Source organism: Protopterus annectens, chromosome 1.part0, assembly GCF_019279795.1.
Source record: "Protopterus annectens isolate FY-2018-M chromosome 1.part0, PAN1.0, whole genome shotgun sequence".
NCBI lineage: Eukaryota > Metazoa > Chordata > Ceratodontiformes > Protopteridae > Protopterus > Protopterus annectens.
The window spans coordinates 1,926,966,175-1,926,988,674 of NC_056725.1; the positions used below are offsets into that span (position 1 = coordinate 1,926,966,175).

A 22,500-nucleotide genomic window follows, 5' to 3' on the forward strand; every position below is an offset into this window, starting at 1 on the left:
GTGAACAGTAAACTAGTTTAAATGCCTGTTAAAAGTTCTCTGAAGTAGAAGAAAGCAATAGTAGCCATACCTCTAACAATACAGTTCAGTCTTAGCCTCCATACAGGTTTCGCACCAAGCTAATGGAGAACGGCTGTTGTCATTCTCCTACATAGGGCAGGACTTTCCACAAACACAGGTAATTACAGACCTATAAGTTTGACCAGCCTGATATGCAGAGCCATGGCAAGACTTATCATGGAATTAATCAGTCAGGACTTACGGAATCTCCAAATAATGAACCCATCTCAGTCTGGATTCATCTAAGGAAGATCATGCTTACTCAACCTGGTGGATTTTTTTAAAAGGTCACCAAAGCAATGGATGAAGGCAAATCAGTACACACCACATACCTCAACCTGGCCAAAGCTTTTGACACAATTCCCCACTTATGCATAGTAGAAAAGCTAAATAAACTGGGAATAAACCACTATGCCACCTGCTGGATTGGCAAACTAGCTCACAGACAGGACGCAGATAATCAAAACAGGGGAAGTTACCTCCACAAAGAGAAAAGTCACCAGTGAATTTCCCCAGGGTTCTGTGCTGCAATCTTTCTTGTTTGGCATCTACTTTTCTGAAGTAAAAACTAATGCCAAAGGCTCTGGCTGACTAAGTTTACAGATGAGTGCAAGCTAGGAGCAGTCAATGAATCCTATAATGGAGTTAGCCATCCATCAGGAAGGTTTGTCTCAGATATATAACTGATGTCAAAATCATGGTCTAGAACTAAATGCCAAAATGCATGTTTATTGGGAAGTCATCTACCCCAGGGGAACTACCACACTGACAATATGCCCCTAAGAGTTGACCCAGTTGTTTGGAATTTGGGAACTTATGTGGACAGTGACCAAACTTTTGACCAACATATATCTATTGCTGTAAAGAAAGTCCTTTTACACTGCACAGCTTATAAACAAAGAGACTGTGTCTACATCTAGGGATGCCATTTCCCCCATTATACCAGTCACTGAATATAATCCCCCTTTGGCATGTATCTGTTCCAGACATATGCAACAACTGGAACACCCACAGAGATACCTTACTATAAGTATACAAAGCTTAAACAACATGTCTGACATGGACCGACTCAGAGCCCTGTCAACTATACTCAGTATCCTACTGAAAAACACAAACGGCTTAAAGCAAGCAGGTGCAGATACCAGAAGAGCTAAACAAATGAAAAACTGCACCAAGCTGACACACCAAGTATTTGTTGTAGAAGTAAAAAATACAACAAAGGTGAGCGCTTTCACGACAGAACTCGTCGCTTCATCAGACACATGAATAAAGATAAAACCAACATTTATAGTGTAGCTAATAGTCAGCTGACAATTAAGATCACATGTTTGTTCAAACTCATCACAAACTCTAATAAAAACCAAATAAAACGTGTACAGAATACATATGTATAAAATAAATAACTTTAACATCAGTTGTTAAAAGTACTAATAAAAATGCCCACTGTGCTATTCATGAAAATGCAGGTATATATAAAAAGAGTATATATGCACATAAACACATATAAGTTATATATAGAAGATTATATATATATATATATATATATATATATATATATATATATATATATATATATGTATATAAAAAAAACAACTATAGCTGTTAACATTTCAGATGACGAGACTTCAAAAAATTTTTCAGAGAAGAAATACCATTGAGTCCAGGGTATCTCTCAGCATTTAGCGAGAGAATCCATTTCTGCTCAATACTCTCCGTTAAATTTTCTATATCACCACCTCTTATACTTGGATGAACAACCTGAATGGCAAAAAACCTAAAAGTGTGTGTAGAGTCGTTCTGTTTAACATGGTTAGCTAAAGCATTGGTTTCCTTACCACTATTTATATCTCGAATATGCTCAAGGATCCTATCCTTGAACATTCTGTTAGTCTTTCCCACACAGTACACGTGAAATTTCTGGCAAAAGGAGAAATAAACAATATTCTCAGTTCTGCAGTCAACATAATTATAACTTGTGATAGTAAATCTACGTATGGGATGCGTAAATGTCCTATTACTATACAAATATTTACATGCAGAACACCGTCTACATGGAAGGAAAGTGCCTATGCGTACTGATTGAGTAGATCTATGTAAGTCCATTTTATTACATAGATGTTGCTTCAAGGACTTATTATTTCTAAAGGAGAATGACGGAATGTTTCCAATTTTGTCTAAAAGCTCTGGTACTTCATATAGAATATGCCAATTTCTCTTAATAATTCTAGTGTATTCATTAACATCACTTGAGCATTGGAATACAACCCTAAATCCTTTATTATCTAGAGCACGACTATCACCGTGGTCCTTCTGTGTCCCATTTGTTAGATAAGGTTTACATCCGTTTCCTCTTTGTTTCCAAGCTTGTTCTATGGTGGAGTTAATCTCCTGTTCAGAATAACCTCTCTCTAGGAAGTCACATTTCAAATTGTCTAGGGCTACTTCTGCTTCATCATCCCTATTGTGTAGCCACAGCACCCTGTAGACCTGGCCTTTACGTACATTTCTTGGAATGTGTCTAGGGTGCATGCTAGTTTTGTGTAGTAAAACATTCCTTTGGGTGGGTTTTCTGTAGATGCTACTACTAACCTCATTCAAATCAGATTTCTTAACTTTCACATCCAAGAAATCAATGTCACTGTTAGAGTGCTGGTACGTAAACCTTAAAAACTGGGTTTGGGTATGTAAGTAGTTCACAAAATCAGTGAGTTCATTCACGTTCCCTTTCCATAACATAAAGACATCATCTACAAAACGAACGTACCATAGAATATTATGTAGGAATGGGTTAATCTTTGAAAGAAATGTCTGTTGTTCCCAACTCACTAAAGCTAGGCTGGCGTAGCTATTAGCACAAGCAGTGCTCATAGCCATGCCAACCTTCTGAAGATAGAACTCATTCTCAAACACAAAGATGTTATTCTCTAATATGATTTCAAGGAGATTTCAAATGAGTTGTATCTGCTCATTTTCATAACATCTATTTAGCGTAAGGAATTCCCTAACTTTCTCTATTCCCCAGTCATTAGGTATGCATGTGAATAATGACTCTATATCCATAGTAACAAAACTATAATCTTCTTCTATAGTGGTAACTCTATCATGCAATCTTTCTAGAAATCTTTTAGTATCTCATAGTATAGTGTAACAACCTTCTAACTGACAGTGTAAACTGTCTTCCACATATCTAGAAAGGGGTTCTGTACACCAACCCGCTCCTGACACAATTGGCTTCATGGGAGGTGTTTCAATATTTTTGTGAATCTTAGGTAGGCCATATATTCTAGGTATAACTGAATGATCAATGCTGAAAAACTTAAAAAAGTTGCTCATCAATCAAATTAGTCATTAAAAGATCGAAAATCAGAAATGATACCTTTTCCATAACACCATTCACAATTGTTTTAGTAATACATTGATAAGTACGTGTATCCTACAACAAAAGTCTCATCTGTTGCAAATATAGTTCTTTATCAAGTATAACTATCCCTCCACCTTTGTCAGCCTGCTTAACTTCGATAGAGCGCATACTTTTTAATTCTTGTAAAGCTCTATTTTCACAAACAGATAAGGTACAGAAACTCTTTTTTGTTCCTTGTTCATGTAAGTTTCTAAAACCAGTCTCACATACATCAATGAAAGTTTGTATCCCTGGGTGCATTATGGGGACAAAGGTACTTGGTTTCCTGTAAGTACAACTACTAGGATTATCTTTGTCCATTATTATCAGGATAAATATTTTTCAAAGAAAGGCTTCTACCAAGAAGTCTAAGAACTTTTAGCATTTCTGCTTAATCTGCTCGTTTAGCAGGGATAAACGACAGGCCCCTGCTCAACAACTCACTTTGTTCTTTGCTTAAAGTCAAAGAAGAAATGATAACAAGCAAACCTGTATTTAGGTACATCTTCTCTTCGTTTGTTGTACTGTCCATTCCTGGCTCTGGTGCCTCTGTGTTCTCCCCTGCTGCGTAACACTTCTCGAGCGTGTTCTGAAGAGCAGTGTTTTTTTTAAAGTGAATTCTCTTTTCGAGTTCTTCTCTAAAAAAACACGATTGCTGATATTATTTGATTCTCTCGCTAAATGCTGAGAGATAACCTGGACTCAATGGTATTTCTTCTCTGAAACCTTTTTTGAAGTCTCGTCACCTGAAATGTTAACAGCTATAGTTGTTTTTTATATATATATTTATATAATCTTCTATATATAACTTATATGTAACTTATATGTGTTTATGTCAAAGTCAAATGGCATCAGAAATACTTGGTCTAGGGTTCTAAATCTCTTCTGGAAAATCAAGAGAATGGTTTAGAGGGGCAAGTATATCTCGCAGGGGATAACACTACACTGGAGCAAACTCCCCATCTTAATAAAACAAACCTCATTCCTGTCCATATTCATGCACAACTTGGACTTATGGAAGGAAAACAGAAATTTTACCCAAGACTGCCCTCTGTACTTCTAATGGACAGAAGCAGCTCTTAGATGCTATAGCACATGAATGGGTTCCCTCAAATTATCTGTGGTATGATGTCAGTTATTCTCATTAGGGTTAACATAAAATTATCAACCCCCGGGATGGATAAGGCTAATCTAACACTAAATGGAATATATTAATTCAAGCAACAACAGTTAAATTGGCTTGGCTTAAAATGGCCTGCAAAGCCAGCTATCCTAGTACTTACCTATGAGCCTACAAAACATACAGTATCCTTACGTGAAAAGCCAGAAACTAGCTAACCAAACTACTTTAAGTAGTCAACAGCTGCTGTACCACCCATAACTATATATGGAACATTCACCATGTTGTTCCAGTCAGTCAATTCAGCCAAAAAAAAAAACTGACTAAAGACAGATGTTTTTCAAGTTACTCCCCATTTCACCATACATGAGACTATGCCACTTGGAAATGCCTATTTTTAATCCTCTTAGCTCTATTATGAAATGGTGGGTAACTATCATGAAATGGTAGTTAACTGTTGCTAGAAGGTTCTCTGTTAGCTCATTGAGAAAACAAGAAATCAAGATTATACTACCCTCCATGTAGGGAACCAGTGGGAGAAAAACATTTAGGTTCTTGACAATGGGTTACAAGCATAATGTAACAGTTAAATAGGCAATAACTGAAATGCATATTACCTGTTTTTCTTGCATTAGTTTATCTGCCATTGCCCGAGCCAGTAGTAATTTCTTTGCTGGTACTGCAGTAATGTCTTCTGTACATGTATTTTTCCTCATTTGAACATTTTCTTCTTCAGTTTCTTCTTCACTTTGTTCTTCACCTTCTTCTGGAGCACTGAGACTTTCTGATGTTTCATCTCTTGAAGTACTACTTTGACTATTGATTTCATCTACCCTGTAACATTAACAAAGCAATCAAAATAACTTAATCACTTAGCTTAAATGCAATCTGACCCAGTGCACGAGATGCAATAAATGTTCTGGAAATGGGAGAACAACTTCTAGTGCAAAATTTAAAAAAAAAAAAGTAAAACTAAAATGACCAAGACAAACGTTAATAGCTATAAAATACAGAAAAATGTTGTCATATGAGGAGAAAGAATGAGGGAAAATATGGATAACCAGGAGGACTAGACAGAGCAGAGGAACACAAAATAATCCCCCAAGTTACTCAAGGACATACATGTGGTACATCAAATGCAATATGGGACATGAAAAGTGAGTGAGCAATTAACCAGAACAGTCTTGATCACATTAGTTTAAGCCATAAGTAGAGCTGAAGATGGAATGAAAAACAATTCCCACCATGACAAATACCAGCAGAATCATTATGCTGAAGTGGTTCACTACTAAATTACAATGAACTCTTAGGTGGTACCATAATAGTTTGCCAACAAACAAACCAAAACAATCAATTAATTTTTTGGTATGTGTCTTTTTCTTTGGTGAGGCAAACCCCTCATACATTCCCTCAATGTGTGTGTGTGTGTGTGGGGGGGGGGGGGGGGTATCCCTGGCATCCACAAACTTAATCTCATTAAATCCAAGATCACTGCACTTTAGAAAAAGTGTCAAACCCTGAGCTATAGAGCTCTCGCACAATTAAATTGCATTACAGCCAAGTGCTATTATTCAAATACTTAGCTATCCTGTCTCCGGTAAGACTGAATGTTCACTTCTTTGAACATCTGGAACAATGGCAATTCACCCAGGGTAAACAACCACTTGAACACCAGGACAAAACAACAAACAGCAAAACAACTATCCCTCCAAGTGGGGGGCTTCACCCACACACCTGCCGATGTGGGGGGCATAACTAAATAAGGCACATAAAAATAATGGAAAATACTTTAATAAAAGTATTAGGTTCAATTAAACAGACAGGTTTCGGCAATTACTTTACAGAGCCTTCATCAGTGTTTGAATGTATACAGAAAAAGAACCTATATATAAGAAATTCCTTGAATCATGTGATTCATTACAAATGTTCATTGAGACCAGGCTTAAAGAGCCCACCAAGTTTAATAATCCATTTTTTCTCCATTGTATTCAATAACTCATGCCAACCTAATTTATTATTTCAAGATCTCAAAATTTTGTCAACAATGATGAAACTGAAGCATGCATTATGATGATTTAAAGAATGTTTATATAGAGCATTCATTTCCCTCTTGTTCCTAATGTCGCTGAGATGCTCAGATAAGCATAGTTTCAATGGTCTAGAGGTTTGACCAACATAAAATGCAGAACAAGTGCACTTAGCCAAGTAAATGACCCAGTCAGAGGAGCAATTAGCAATGAATTTAATATTAAATACCTCAGGGGTATTGTGACTGGTAAAACTTTTAGTTTTAAGTAACTTGGTACAGTATGTGCAATGCCCGCAAGGAAAACATCCAAATAAAGGTTCACCTGATAATGTTGTCTGTATGGTGTGAGTGGTTTTGGCATCGCAGTGTTTAAAATGATTAAAGAAAGCAGATACATTTTTACCCTTACGAAAAGAAAATGAACATCTGTCACCAAGGATTTCCTGAAGTCTGGGTTCACATGTTAATATATTCCAATTTTGTTGGACCATATTAATCAATTTATTGGTGTTACGTCCATAAGTGGTGATGAATCTGGGAGGTTCGGAGTTGGATTTATTACTGGTCTTGTATTGTAATAACTCCTCACGTTTCATGCTGTCAACAATGTGTTTGGTATGTACAAGATGACCCAATTTATATCCACGATCGTGAAATCTATGTACAAGATCACAGATCATCCCTGAAACGTGTGTATGTGTCTTGATCAGAACAAATGCGTTTGATATGCATGAACTGAGATTTGGGAATGTTTTTGCAAATGTGTGGGGGATGGAAGCTGGCGGCATGGAGTAGTGAATTATTTTTCGGGGAATTTTCAAGCTCATGAGGGAATTCATGTTGGATGCTTTTTGTAGGCATCACATTCAGCACTGAGGTTACTATTGTGTCACTTTACTGGCCTCTTTTACAAGACCATTGATGCTGGGATTGTAAGCTTCATTATTTAAAAGTCATGCTGTACTATTTTTGTTCATTGGTACTATCATGTTTACTATCTAAATTATGATATAAAATCTTTGGGAGTATTTAGGCAGCATATTTGACATGCTTTTGTCAACCATTTTATAGGTATAAGCATTATGCCATGCATCTTCTGAACAATAAGTGACATACTTATTTACTTATTTATTAATTTTACTAGGCATTTTCATGGGCTTCATCCCTTAGGTATGCAATTATTGTGCACCTTAAGGAAATATTGCTGTTATATGCAAGATATTTGTTTTTTATTTTGGAATCATTAATATCACATATGCTATCGACAAATAGTGTTGTACATTGTTGTCTGAACCAATTGTAATATATTTGATGATGTTTAAGCATTATGTTATGCAACTTTACTCCATATTTGATTTTTTGGGGCTTCACTACTCCCACACAGCTAGCTAATCTGGTGGCACCATTATTCCAGTAGTGATTTTTCACTATTTTGCACAATTTAAACCGGTTAGGTTTAGACACAGTTAATAGGGTATTTATTTCATATACATATTCTTTCTTTCTATATTTCCAAATCTATGATACCAAGGTGGCTATTGTTCATTTGACCCATTTTTTGATTCCTATATTATTATCCACAGGACATAATCTCTCCTTTAATGGTATTATATCTAACAACTGGGTTATTATTATTTTTTTAAATATATATGTCCTTCTATTTTTCACATTTAGATTTCACAGTCTATTGTGATGGATTTATTCTTCCATGATTTTATTCTATTATCTTGAACTCAACTTTGGGTAACTTAATTTATATTCGTTCACAATATTTGAATTGATGTTCCGTTTGGGCATTTGATTTTATCTGGCCATTTTTTTAGGCTCACCTCTGTTAATTTGGTCACTGTAAGCACCATATACCTCCATTTCAATTTTGAAGTAAGTCATATTTGGACCAAGTGAAGCACCTGTCTTTTTGGCTTATTGGCTCAACTAGGACTGGCAAATGATTTATCTTATGAACACCAATTATTTTGGAGGCACTCTTATATAGACTGCAGTTTTCTATAATTATCCTAATCATATTGCTTATTGATCCTGGTTTGTACCGGCCAATATCTCTTCCTAGATTTGTTAGTAATCCATTTCTGGGTATTTTTTGTCAATACTATTTTCACGAGTGACCATGGAACTACACCAGTTGCTCACAGGTCTATCTGCCGATAGAGATGACCTTTCAGTTTTTGGACTGGGTCCAGCTGGTGAACGAATGGATAATTTTGGTGTTGCAGCAACCAATGACAGTTGTGAAAATATTTTTTCAAATTTAAATAAACATATGAGAGTTTTACGTAACAATGTATGGCACTATAAGCTCTTCCATGCCTACTTACTTAAAGGAATAACCCCACGGGGGCTGAGGATACGTACACAACCTTTGGTGAATTCCCCCGAAGAACTCTTGCTCAAACAATGGAGTGAGGTTCAACAAGAAATATCTCTTAAATTTGTTGAAATATTGGCTAATTACCACAATAGAATCATAGAACAAGAAATCTCATCTATTACTTTGCTTAGTGAACAGGCTAAGGAATTTGAGGGTCAGACTATTTACACTGACAGTATCAAAAATTTGAGCAAGGAATTACTTACATTAACATCCCAGTTGAAAGAAAGGAAAAAGAAAAGGTTTCACAGGGATCTTGATGATTATACTAAAGGTGACCCTTTTAATTTTGAAAACAAAGCCAAACATGTCCGTTTCATTGCCCATAACCGGACTACCCCCAAAAGGAAACGGACAAAATCTATTCTTAAAAAAGGCACATCTTCAAACACAAATACTGAGGCCCCAGTGGCCTAATGGATAAGGCACTGGCCTCCTAAGCCAAGGATTGTGGGTTCGAATCCCATCTGGGGTGATATAATCTTGATACAAGTGAAGCTTTTTTTCGCTAGCGGGCCCATCTCTATACCGGAAGAATGCAAAGTTCCTATAATCACGGCTGCACAGGTAAAAAACACACTCTCCAAAGCCAAGAACACAGCATCCATGGGACCTGACAATATCCCAGGCTGTGTTTTACACGAACTACAGAATGAACTGGTACCCTACCTAAGTACCATGTTCAATCATAGCCTCACCTCTGGCTTTGTACCCACTGAATGGCGCACCGCAACAGTTATCCCATTCCACAAAGGGGGAGCCACGACGGACCCCAGGAACTACTTCCTCAGCCTGACAAGCCTGGTCTGCAAGGCCATGGAACGTATCATCATGGAACTCATAAACAAAGACATTGGTAATCTCCAAACTCTGGACCCTACTCAGTTTGGATTTGTAAAAGGCAGATCATGTCTTCTAAACCTGATTGACTTCTTTGAAGCAGCCACCAAAGCCATAGATGAGGGTAAAATGGTTCACACAGCTTATCTAGATCTCGCCAAGGCTTTCGACACCATCCCCCACTCTGGAATTATAGATAAGCTCACTAAACTAGGTATAAATCCCTATGTCACAAGATGGGTTGCCAACTGGCTCATGGACAGAACCCACACTGTGAAAGTAGCGGATTCCAAATCCGACATCAGACCAGTGACAAGTGGAGTACCACAGGGTTCAGTCCTGGGTCCTCTCCTGTTTGGTATCTACTTCTCTGAAGTGCAGGCCGACACAGAAGGTCTTTGGCTAACAAAGTTTGCAGATGACTGCAAACTAGGAGCCATAATCGAAACTCCTAACGATGTGGACAAACTACAAAAGGGCCTCACTGAGACAGATGTCAAAGCCATGGCCTGAAGCTCAGTGCCAAAAAGTGTATTGTCATCCCCTTTGGTAAAAACTCTTTACCCATGAACTACCACATAGCTGGTAGTCTACTTAATGCCGAAAATGTGATAAGAGACCTTGGGACACAGGTGGACAGTAGTCTCTCCTTTGATAATCACATCACCACAGTGGTCAGGAAATCCTTCTACATGGCTCATCTCATCACAAAAGGATTCTCATCCAGAAAAAAAGAGGTCATTGTTCCCCTCTACTCATCACTCATTAGACCCATTATAGAGTACAACGCCCCTTTTGGTATGTACCTCACAAGACATCTACAACAACTGGAAAGACCACCGAAATACCTCACAAAGAGGATTACTGGCCTCAAACAGATGCCCTATACAGACCGTCTCAAAAAGCTACAGCTTTACTCCATCGCATATCGCCTACTCAGGGGCGATCTCTGCCTAACATACAAAGCTATGTCAAACCCAGAACTGTTGGACATGCTCCACTTAAAGAAATCCCAATCCCTCCGAGCTACATGCTCTAGGGACCTTAACCTTGTCACCACAATAAACAGAACATGCTGGAGGGATAGATTCCTGTCCCAGAGACTTCCCATACTCTGGAGCAGACTACCTATCTATGTCAAACAGAGCTCCTCATTAGCACTCTTCAAGAAAAATCTTGATGATTGGATGGGAAATGGGAAATTCACCCCAGGGATCACTTCTGTGGCTCTGCTCGACAGGGGCACAGGAAAATAATTTTCTTGGGTGGCGAAAGCCAGGGTACATTTTTTGGCTAGGCTTGTATGGGACCTAGGACCAATAGCCTAGTACCTACCTATGAACCTATGAACCTATGATACTTCAGCTGATGATTATTCCTCTTCTGGTCCAGATACTGACTCAGGGGGTGCCACAGGATCACCAGCATTAAAAAGAAGCAACTCTACAATCATGCAGGGTTTACACATAGGAGGAGGTTGTAGACAATATGGAAACTCTATTGCAAATGTTTGTGACAAAGTGAATAATGTTAACATCACCAACATTTCATCACATGTTCTCTCCTCCTCTGAAATTGAGACCTTGAATAAAGGATTATCTTTCATCCCTGGCTTTTTTGTTTCAGAAGAAAGTTTTGCTCAGGATATTATTTCATTTTGTAGAATGCTTAATTTAAAACTATTTTTTCAGGATCAACAACCATCAAAGATCTCTGATGAATTCAAATACCACAGATCTTCTTTCATGCCGCCTATGAATCACCATGTTTCCATGTTTCAACAAGCTATGTTAAAAGAACTTCATTTCCATTCAAGATCTATCCCGCCCTTATCAAATAATGTGTCTAAAACATGTATGGAGAATATCACTAATCTAGCCAACAATCATGAGTTGGTTATTATTGGTGCTGATAAAGGAGGTTCAACTGTTGTTCAGGATATCTCACAATATGATCATGAAGCATTCAGCCAGTTATCTAATGCACGTTATTATTCTGAATTATCCATGGATCCCACACCTATTTTTAAAAAAACAGATAGATTCTTTTCTGATATCAGCTGTTGAAGAGGGGATCATTACGAAAAATATACAGTTCCAACTTACCATTACCAATCCCTGCCCACAATACATATACTTTCTACCTAAAATTCATAAAGATCTTCACAACGCCCCAGGCAGACCCATTGTTTCTGGCAAAAATTCATTAACTGAGCCACTTTCTTTGTTTTTGACTAAACATTTACAGCCTTTTTTACAATGTGTCCAAGCTAGGATCTGGGACACTATTGAATTTCTTCAAATAATTTCAGACAAACAACTTGAGCCAGATTGGTTACGATGCACCTTAGACGTCAAATCATTATATACCAACATTCCACACTGGGCCAGGTTGTAAGCTTTGGAATTTTGGCTCAATAAGACAGAACTATATAGGCCAGGTTTTAATACTCTTTTGTTGTGTTTGACGGAACATGTACTGACTAAGAATGTGTTTTTCTATAAGGGAAAGTGTTATTTGCAAACAAAGGGGACAGCCATGGGGGGCTTCTTTTGCACCCATATAAGCGGATTTGTTCATGGCGTGTTTTGAAGAACAGGTCATTTATGACAGATCTCACAATATTTATATTGATGAGATGGACATTTGGCATAGGTATCTAGATGATTGCTGGTTGGTATGGAGGTCAGATAGTGAATATCTCTCAGAATTTATAACATTTGAATGATAATAAATGGGGAATCGAATTTTCTGTCAGCTTTGATAAAAATAAAATGATTTTTTTAGATGTTTAGGTTTGCCGCACATCAGATCATATGCTGTCTACAGAAATTCACCGAAAATTCCCCAAAAATAATTCACTACTCCATGCCTCCAGCTTCCATCCCCCACACAGTTGCAAAAACATTCCCAAATCTCAGTTCATGCGTATCAAACACATTTGTTCTGATCAAGACACATACACACGTTTCAGGGATGATCCTGTACATAGATTTCACGATCGTGGATATAAATTGGGTCATCTTGTACATACCAAACACATTGTTGAAAGCATGAAATGTGAAGAGTTATGACAATATAAGACCAGTCATAAATCCAACTCTGAACCTCCCAGATTCATCACCACTTATGGACGTAACACCAATAAATTGATTAATATGGTCCAACAAAATTGGAATATATTAACATGTGAACCCAGACTTCAGGAAATCCTTGGTGACAGATGTTCATTTTCTTTTCGTAAGGGTAAAAATGTATCTGCTTTCTTTAATCATTTTAAACACTGCGATGCCAAAACCACTCACACCATACAGACTACATTATCAGGTGAACCTTTATTTGGATGTTTTCCTTGTGGGCATTGCACATACTGTACCAATTTACTTAAAACTAAAAGTTTTACCAGTCACAATACCCCTGAGGTATTTAATATTAAATTCTTTGCTAATTGCTCCTCTGACCGGGTCATTTACTTGGCTAAGTGCACTTGTTCTGCATTTTATGTTGGTCAAACCTCTAGACCATTGAAACTATGCGTATCTGAGCATCTCAGTGACATTAGGAACAAGAGGGAAACAAATGCTCTATATAAACATTCTTTAAATCATCATAATGCATGTTTCAGTTTCATCATTATTGAAAAAATTTTGAGATCTAGAAATAATAAATTAGGTTGGCATGAGTTATTGAATACAATGGAGAAAAAATGGATTATTAAACTTGGTGGGCTCTTTAAGCCTGGCCTCAATGAACATTTGTAATGAATCACATGATTCAAGGAATTTCTTATATATAGGTTCTTTTTCTGTATACATTCAAACACTGATGAAGGCTCTGTAAAGTAATTGCTGAAACCGGACTGTTTAATTGAACCTAATACTTTTATTAAAGTATTTTCCATTATTTTTAAGTGCCTTGTTTGCTGGTCCATTTTTTGGTTTATGTATTTGCTCTTTAGGACCCTGCAGCTACTGTACTCGCACAGGCTGCTTCATTCTCGCATAACTAAATAAACCAACTCTGAGATCGCACTACAATGGGGAAAGGGCAAGGTTCACCATGGTGATCGAAAGGTTGTTTACTCTGGGTGAATTGCCTTTGCTCCGGGAATTCAACGAAGTGAAGATTCAATAAAGTGGTGTCGGTGAAATGGGATTCGATTATCTGGTACAGCGAAAATTTGAAGAAACATATATATGCAAAGAGAGAGAGATATTTATAACAACTCCAAGCCAGAAATTCTTGAGAATTTTACTGAATAAGCATTTTCATCCATCTCACTTCTCTTGGGCTTTATTAGACTAAATTCTCACCCACAATTCTCCACTAAAATAAGTTTCCATATATTACATGACTACATATAAATTGTTTTTTTAACATTTAAACCATCAAGAATAAATGTACACAGCTACAAAGTATTTAAAAATTTTTAAATTCAACAATCTATTTACAAAAATATACACAACAGTGCCATAAAACAAGTGAATTCAAATACCAACGGATGCCTATTTTTCAGCACTGATTTGAAAGAAGTGAATTCATTTATACCTGTTTTTATCCATGTGAAAGTAACTCCAATACCCCCCTCAGTCTCTGTTACCTGCACTTGGTCCAAGACAAAAACAAAAACCTTTTAAAACTTTCACACATAGTAGTGTGCTTATGCAGAGCATTAAATGTTTTTTTTTTTTATTTATTTTATTTATTTATTTATTTGTTTTTATTTTACATTTGTTAACCGGGGGTGTCTGACTGAGCCGAAAAGGCCCTTTTTCAGCAGAGGCCTGGGGAGAAAAGCTCCACAAAGAAAAATTACAGACACATTTAGTTATTTAGACATAATCAGTATACACACAAATTACAAGAGACATGTTTTTACAGTGGCATGCGGCAGAAACAGTTACAGTGGAGAGAACAATCAAAAAAGATATTAATTTTAAAAATAAAGGTAAGTAATAGATTTGTGGTGTACAGCTGAACTTTGGAATGTAGGTAGAATACATACATAGTACACAGGTACAGTACATACATTGTAGATTAGCCAGTGTTTGTGAGTAAGATTGAAAAACTATTTTATCTTTTAAATGCATGCATATGTAGTTCTGCCTGCATAAAATAACGACAGGAGGTACAACTGGCTACACAGACCACCTTTTGTACTGCACATAAGGCACCATATTTATTCCACCAACAATAATGAGTTAGAGTTTTTTTAACTTGCGATTTGTCAAAATGGTCCAAGCTAACTGGATCACCGAGATCTCTCTTGCTGCGGCAAACTAGATCTGAGGTAATTCCAGTACTGCATTGTGGGATAAGGGGCTTGGTCTCGAGCTACTGGCAAACCTGAAGCTTTGCTATCGGCCGTGTCAGAGCCGAGGATCGGCTCCGAACCCATCAGTGAGAATAAACGGCGAGATTTAACAACTTCACATTGAGTTTTTCCTTTCTAATGTTAGAACCAATGGTAATAATTCTTCATATAAACAAGAAGTTCCTTCACTGAACAGATCCAATTATATTTCCAAGAAAGTATATAAAGGCCTTCAAATAAATTCAACTGTGGGTTTCCACCATACACTATCTTAACGGGATTTTCAGTGAAGAAACAGTTGCAGAAGCAGGCACTGTTCAGTGAATTGTGAAGCACAGTATGAAAAAGTAAGAAATGGATAACAAACATTAACACTTAAAACTTCTTTTTTTTTTCTTTTTCAGAAAAAGAACTGGAATGAGAAAAAGAATACATGAACAGTAGGAACAAATTAATGGGACAGATTCATAGTCAAAACTGAAGGCAATACATTTGAACTCTGTCCATTTGAGTGAGACATAATTTGTTTTCAAAAGGCTTTTATTTTGTATTATCTCACAGAGTACATTTGGCTGAGACATTGACTGACTTAAAAGTATTTGTAAGGAAGTTAAACTTGGCTTATTTTTTAGAATCAACTAAAGCAGATATGGCTAGTTTTTTTAACCTACCACATTCAACCCTACACTGTTTCTAGCATTTAAAGTTTTATGTGAAGTTGACCTATGAAATATGATGAAGAACCCACCATGTAATAAATAATTTAATTAAAGACGCAATGAAAAGTGGGCCTTTTATTCCTGAGGTTTAACAACAACCTCATAGGTTCATAGGTTGGTACTAGGCTATCAGCCCTAGGGCCTACACAAGCCTAGCCATAACAATTCCCTGTGTATTTTTTTCCACAATATTTACTTCCCTGGACTCCTGTCTAGCAGGGCAACTGACGTGATCCCCAGGGTGAATTTCCTATCTCCCACTCAATCATCAAGGTTCCTTTTGAAGAGGGCCAAGGAGGCGCTCTGTTTGACATGTATGGGCAGTCTATTCCAGAGTATGGGGGAGTCTCTGGGTCAGGAACCTATCCCTCCAGCATGTTTTGTTCATTGTGATGACAAGGCTTAGATCCCTGGAGCGTGTGGCTCTGAGGGATTGGGATTTCTTTAAGTGGATCATGTCCAACAGCTCAGGGTTTGACATGGCCTTGTATGTTAAGCAGAGATCGCCTCTGAGTAGACGATATGCCACAGAGTATAGCTGGAGTTATTTTAGATGGTCAGGACAGGGCATCTGCTTTTGGCCTGTGATTCTTTTAGTGAGGTACTTCTGTGGCCTTTCCAGCTGTTGCAGATGTCTTGTGAGGTACATACCAAATGGGACACTGTCATGCTTATGAAGGATGATGAAAGTAGCTCTATGGTCATTATGTTTAATTGTATATATAAAGAAAATGTTAAAGGAGTACAACAGGTTTCTCTAATGTATTCCTCAACTTCACGGCCCTTTTCCTCCCTATTTACACTGTCCTCTGTAAAGCAACAACAATAAAGCATTTACAATTTTTATAATTCCCCTTACTTCTGTAACAGAAGCCTACCTTCTCATACTGTGATGGTTTCACTTACAAGATGATTCTCTCACGTTTGAATAAAGCTTGCTGGAGTCGCCCAATTACTGACATCATCAAGGCCAGGCAGTGCAGGTACTTTTTTTTAATCAGTTCCCTCCCCCAAAGTGACATCGCCACAGCCGTCATCTGATTCTAACTAAAATAATAAGACCCACCCATTCTGTGATGTCATGGCTCCCTTGTCCTTCCCCAGTCTGAGTGCTGTTCATTTTATTCAGTAGTAGTGTAGTAACACCAATGTTTGGAAACACAGAAATTTGGAATTCATATTTGTACATTCTGCACGGCAAATGATGCTTAAGTGGTGTATCGCTTGCATACTTCTCTGTTGTATTTACACCAGATACTGCTAGTGTGCATTGCGGGAATAGAAAGATTAAAACATTACCCTGGTATCAGAGGTGGCAGTGCAACATATTCATAGTGGCTTAACATGAGAGTAGCTCTAAGCAAGCACCATGTGAAACCTGAACAAGCACCTAAAATTATTCAGTGCAGCTTCCACACCTTAAGTCTGAAATTGAATTCACATACTCACATGAACAGGAGTAGCTGCATATTGATGGCTAAAGGTGTATGGGCATGTCGGGTGGCTACTACACTGCAAAACTGGTATGTAATGGTGGAGATATTTGGAAAGAATGAGCAAACACACCAGTATATTAAAGCCATAGCACCAATTGAACTGGAGGCTGGCAAATAGATTTAGTAAGGGATTTTGTCCATGCATAAATATTTCAACAGTGATTCTTTGCAGTGGCATCCATTATCTGATTCAAGGTAAGTTAACCTTGATGTCCTTTATTTAAAAAAAAAATCAGTAAAAAATATACTTTGTTATAAGTGACTTCTGGACACGAGAAAAAAGGAAGGGGAAAATATAGCAATGTGGTTTGTATGTACAAAGACAAATCCAGGGACACTGCAAAAGTTTTTTTTTGCAAACCAACCAGTGGAGTAAAAACATATGAAGGCAAACACTGCATACCAACACACTTTGCACATGTAAATCTCAATTTTTAACAAGGTGGAAGCATGAAGTGATACCTTAACACTTAAATTAATAAAGATCTAAACTGGTTAATAGTATAAATGTTTTATTCTTTAGCTCCTTGGTGCAAGACCTTACTGGATGTGATTGCAGTCAAGTAAGGCCATGGCTATAGTGCAGAAAAAAATGTCCCCTCTAACAAAGGAAATGCTAGAGCAAAGATTAAATTACATGAGTCAAGCACCCTGCTGAGATCTGCCAATCAATGGAATTACCAGGTCAAATTACCCCCAGGACTTTGACAGCTAGGAAAGCTAAGTGTTATGGGGGAGGGGAGAAGTAAATGGACTGGAATTCATTGTCTCACAAATTAGTGCTATTTAAACTAAATTAGAAAAAAGGCAGCAGTAAACAGCACTTTGAGTGTGTTCTGTGGCATTTGCACTGTTTCTGTTTGAAGTAGTCATCCAGCAGCAGGGAATGTCACTTACACTGTTCTATTTTACTCAGTACTTTATACGCATGCAACATCCATGAAATGACAGGAACTTTAGGCAAACGGAGGCCTGCATGATGTAACATTTTTGAGCCAAACAATGATTTCTGGGATACTGGATGACAACCTGATTTATCCAAACCACGTAAATATGCCAGCCTCCAGGTGGTTAGAGTCTGGAATTGCATATAAAAATATTTATAATCCTGTAAATAATCCCAGAGTGCTGTTAAAGTGTAGGAAACATCATGTCATTATGTTTTAAACATGTTTTTTGAGTCTGTGGGTACGGTACTCTCCTTTAAAGAATTGTTGAATGATGATAAGCTTTATAAACCATTTTGCAACAAGAATGTTTGCATATAAAAAATTAAATAGTGATTAATCACATTTTTGCAGAATGGTTATATTGTTTTGGAGTGGTATTGTTTTTACAGTCACAGATCCTAAAATTAGGGTATTTTTGGATATCCTTAAATGACATAAAGATAGTATTAATCCTCTTTTGCATCTTACAGTTTCAGCAAAAGGCTATAAGACAGAACATATTTCAATTGATTTAGCTAGTCTTTTAAACTAGATAGAGTAAAGTACTTTTTTATATTAACCAGCGAAGTCCCCAGGCTTCTGTGCTGGGATCTCTCATGTTTGGCATCTACTTTTCTGAAGTAAAAGCCAATACCAAAGGGCTCTGGGTGACTAGGTTTGATGATGACTACAAGCTAGGAGTAGCCATTGAATCCCCAAAATTTTATTTATTTATTTTATTTTTATTTACATTTGTTGACTGGGAGTGTCCGACTGGACGTAGGTCCATTTTCAGCGAAGGACCAGGGAGAAAAGCTCCACAGTTAAAATAAACAGACCGTAGTTACATTGGATTACATAGCGATTAACAATTTGATTAACATAGCAATTAATTACAAACATAGTTACAGATGAAGGACATAGTACATCAGTAGACAATGAGAATCTTTATCTGCGAAGTACATAACAGACATTAACAAATGTTACAAGAAGAAGTTCCTGCTGTATAATAAGTACTAGGCTTATGAGCATCTGAACTTGCTATAATCAAGGTAGTTAGTGGGGTGGAAAGAAAGGTAGTGGTTGGATGGGGTGGGTGATATTAGAGTGGGAGTTGCAAGGACATAGCCAGCATGTTTTTAGGTGCGCTTTTAGTAAAGTTTTGAAGTGGGTGCATGATGGTACTGAGGTAACTGTGGGTGGGAGGGAGTTCCATAATTTGGCTATGGTGCAAGAGAATAGTGCTTCACCAGCAGAGTTACTGGCTTTAGTGATCTGCAAGTGATTTTTGTTGCTGGATCTTAGTGGTCTGGTGGTGCAGTAGGGTTGGAGTAGATTCTGGAGGGATGGGACATTTAGTGGATGGTTTACTAGTTTGTGGGCGAGTGAGAGTTGATATCATTGAAGGACTTGGATTTAGCCATCCTGCAGGAAGGTTTGTCTTAAATACCTGGTTCCAAAATCATGTACTGAAACTAAATGCCAAAAACTGCATTACTGCATCCTTTGGGAAGTCATAAATCACAGGGAACTATTACATTAACAATATGCCCTTAAAAGTTGACCCAGTTGCTCAGTATTTGGGAACATATGCAGACAGTGACCAAACTTTTGACTAGCATGTGTTTGTTGTTGCAACAGAGTCCTTCTGTATTGTTCAGCTTGTAAACAAAGAGATTTTGTCTAGATCTAGGGATATCATTACCCTGTTTTACTCAGCCCTATTAGGCCACTTACTGAATATAATGCCTCCTTTGGCATGTATCTGTCCAGACACATGCAATAACTGGAATGCCCACAGAGATACCTTACTAAAAGGATACAAGGCTTAAACAACATGTCCTACATGGACTGACTCAAAGCTCTGACACTATATTTGGTATCCTACAGACTGCTAAGAGGTGACCTGTGTTTGGCATACAAGGCATGCTCCAACCCATTCTTGATGGATTTACTGCACATCAACAAGTCCAGTGGTATCAGAAATACTTAGACTAGGAATCTAAACCTCTTCTCCAACATCAACAGAATGGTTTGGAGGGACAGCTACATCTCGCAGAGGATACCATTGCTGTGGAACAGACTCCCCATCCATATAAAACAAAGTTAATTTCTGTCCATATTCAAATGTATCTAAGATCTAAGGATGGGAAACAGAAATTTGACTTCAGGACTGCCCTCTGTACTACTAATAGACAGATGCAGCTTCTTAATACTTGATCCCATGCATGGGTCCCCTCAAATTATCTGTGGTATGATCCCAGTTATTCTCATTAGGGGTAATATATAATTTTCAGCCAGGGGATGGGTAAGGACAATCTATAAGCAAATGGAACAGGTTATTTCGAGCACAAAAAGGGAAACTGGCTAGGCTTAAAATGGCCCTCGAGGCAGCTAGCCTAGTACTTACCTATGAACCTTTAAAGATTCTCAGCATTTTTAGCAAGACTTAAAACATTGGCATGGTGAATATATAAGAAAAAAAAATAGTTTTTATTAAGTGAAGATGTAATATATTTATATAGCCTAATTCTTCATATAGAAGGAGCGAATATGATGAGGTCTTTTTCTATTTGATGTTACTGTTTTCAGTACTGAAGAGACCAATACAACTTGCAATTTAATGGAACTGGTATTAGAGAATGACTTTTTTTTCTTATTTGATAGACAATATTTTCAAACATGTGGAGTGGTTAAGGGGATGGCAGCAGCCCCAGTCTATGCAAATATAGTGTTAAATGAGTGAAAAATAACTGATACTCAAATCTAAATATTTTAATAATGTCCCTTTTATATTGCAAATTTGTGGAGGACTTGTTTTTTTGTGATAGGCTGTGATGCCCATGTTATTAATGATTTTTAAAAATACCCCTTCACACTAGTAATTAAGGTATTATGTTTTTTAGATATTCTAGTGAATTCTGACAAGATCAACAGGACTTTTTATTCTACTTTATATAGAAAACCTACATTTGCCAACAATTACACCCATGCATCAAGTGCGCATCCATTACATGTCAACACAAATGTGATAAAAGGTCAGGCAACTATGTTGGGCAAATTAATTAGCAATGATGAGTCAATGAATAAAGAACTTAAAAACTTGAACAAATTATTTGAGGAAATATGTTTTCAGCAAAATTTTGTTTCTGATATTATTCAGGAAGTTAGAAGAGAGAAACATACTAAATTAAGGTTTCTTTTAAATTGTGATAAAAGTGCAAGAAGTATCGATGACCAGGTTATAGAGAAAAAAATCTACAGTTGTGTAAGTTAACTTACCTTAACAGCAGATGTTAGAATAGATCACTATTGCAGTAGCCTAAGCTGCCAAGGAAATGAAGACCGACCAGCATTCAAAGCTTTGGATACCTTCCACATGCCCTAACCACTGAAGGACTTGATGACAGCCATATAAACTCAGTAGTTAGAGTGCCAAACCTTCATAGATTTCTTGCCTCAATGTAAGGGAGGCTAGAGCCTGACTTATAAGTATATGCTTGGAAAAAAATTAAATAAAAATATCCACACCCCGGCAAAAACATGACACAAAAAAGAGAATAGAGAGAGGGTATCCCTAATACAACAGTGGTCTATTCAAACTTCTACTGTTATGGTAAGAAAATTTACTCAACTTCATCATTAGATCACTATTGCAGTAACCTAAGCTGTATGGGTAAATTACCAGAGTTTAGAAAGGAGGGTAGTAGGAAGAATACAGGAGCCCCTGAAGAAGTCCTAGCAAAACATACTCTGAATCTGGAAATGGAGTCTAATTTGTAATGCTTTGTAAAAGTATACACATATGACCAAGCTGATGCCTCTACAATACTTCTAGAGTATACTTCTTTCCAAAAACTACCAAAGATACCAAAGATACCAAATCCCTGGATGAACGGGCAATGATCTTGCCTGGAAATGGCTTGTAGGGAGACAGTAACAAAAAAAGGATTAGACAACTATTTGTGACTTGTCTGTTTCAACATAGATTGTTCCCTTTCTCGTACCTTCATGGGAAAAAAAACAGTAGTTCAATAGCATTTGAGTTGCCTGTGGACATCAAGAGTGTGCAAAATCCTTTCTCCCTTAGTTTTTGGATCTGAGAAGCAGATAGAGAGATGAAGAGCTTGACTCAGAGTAAACCCTGAAACAACTTTAGGCATAAATTAAGGACTTGTTTTCAAATACACCCCATCCTTAATGA

General features: G+C 37.3%; 1 protein-coding gene and 1 non-coding gene across 2 annotated transcripts in view; one reads left to right on the plus strand and one right to left on the minus strand.

The window, feature by feature from the left end:
- Positions 1 to 22,500, minus strand: part of TTC23L (tetratricopeptide repeat domain 23 like) — an 893,819-nt gene that overhangs the window by 701,882 nt on the left and 169,437 nt on the right. The window contains exon 3 of the mRNA XM_044070199.1: positions 5,198 to 5,414. Coding sequence (XP_043926134.1) covers positions 5,198 to 5,414 — 217 coding nt within the window. The remainder of the gene's footprint in view (positions 1 to 5,197; positions 5,415 to 22,500) is intronic.
- Positions 9,401 to 9,473, plus strand: TRNAR-CCU. Its single transcript has one exon. It is a non-coding gene; the product is annotated as a tRNA-Arg (tRNA).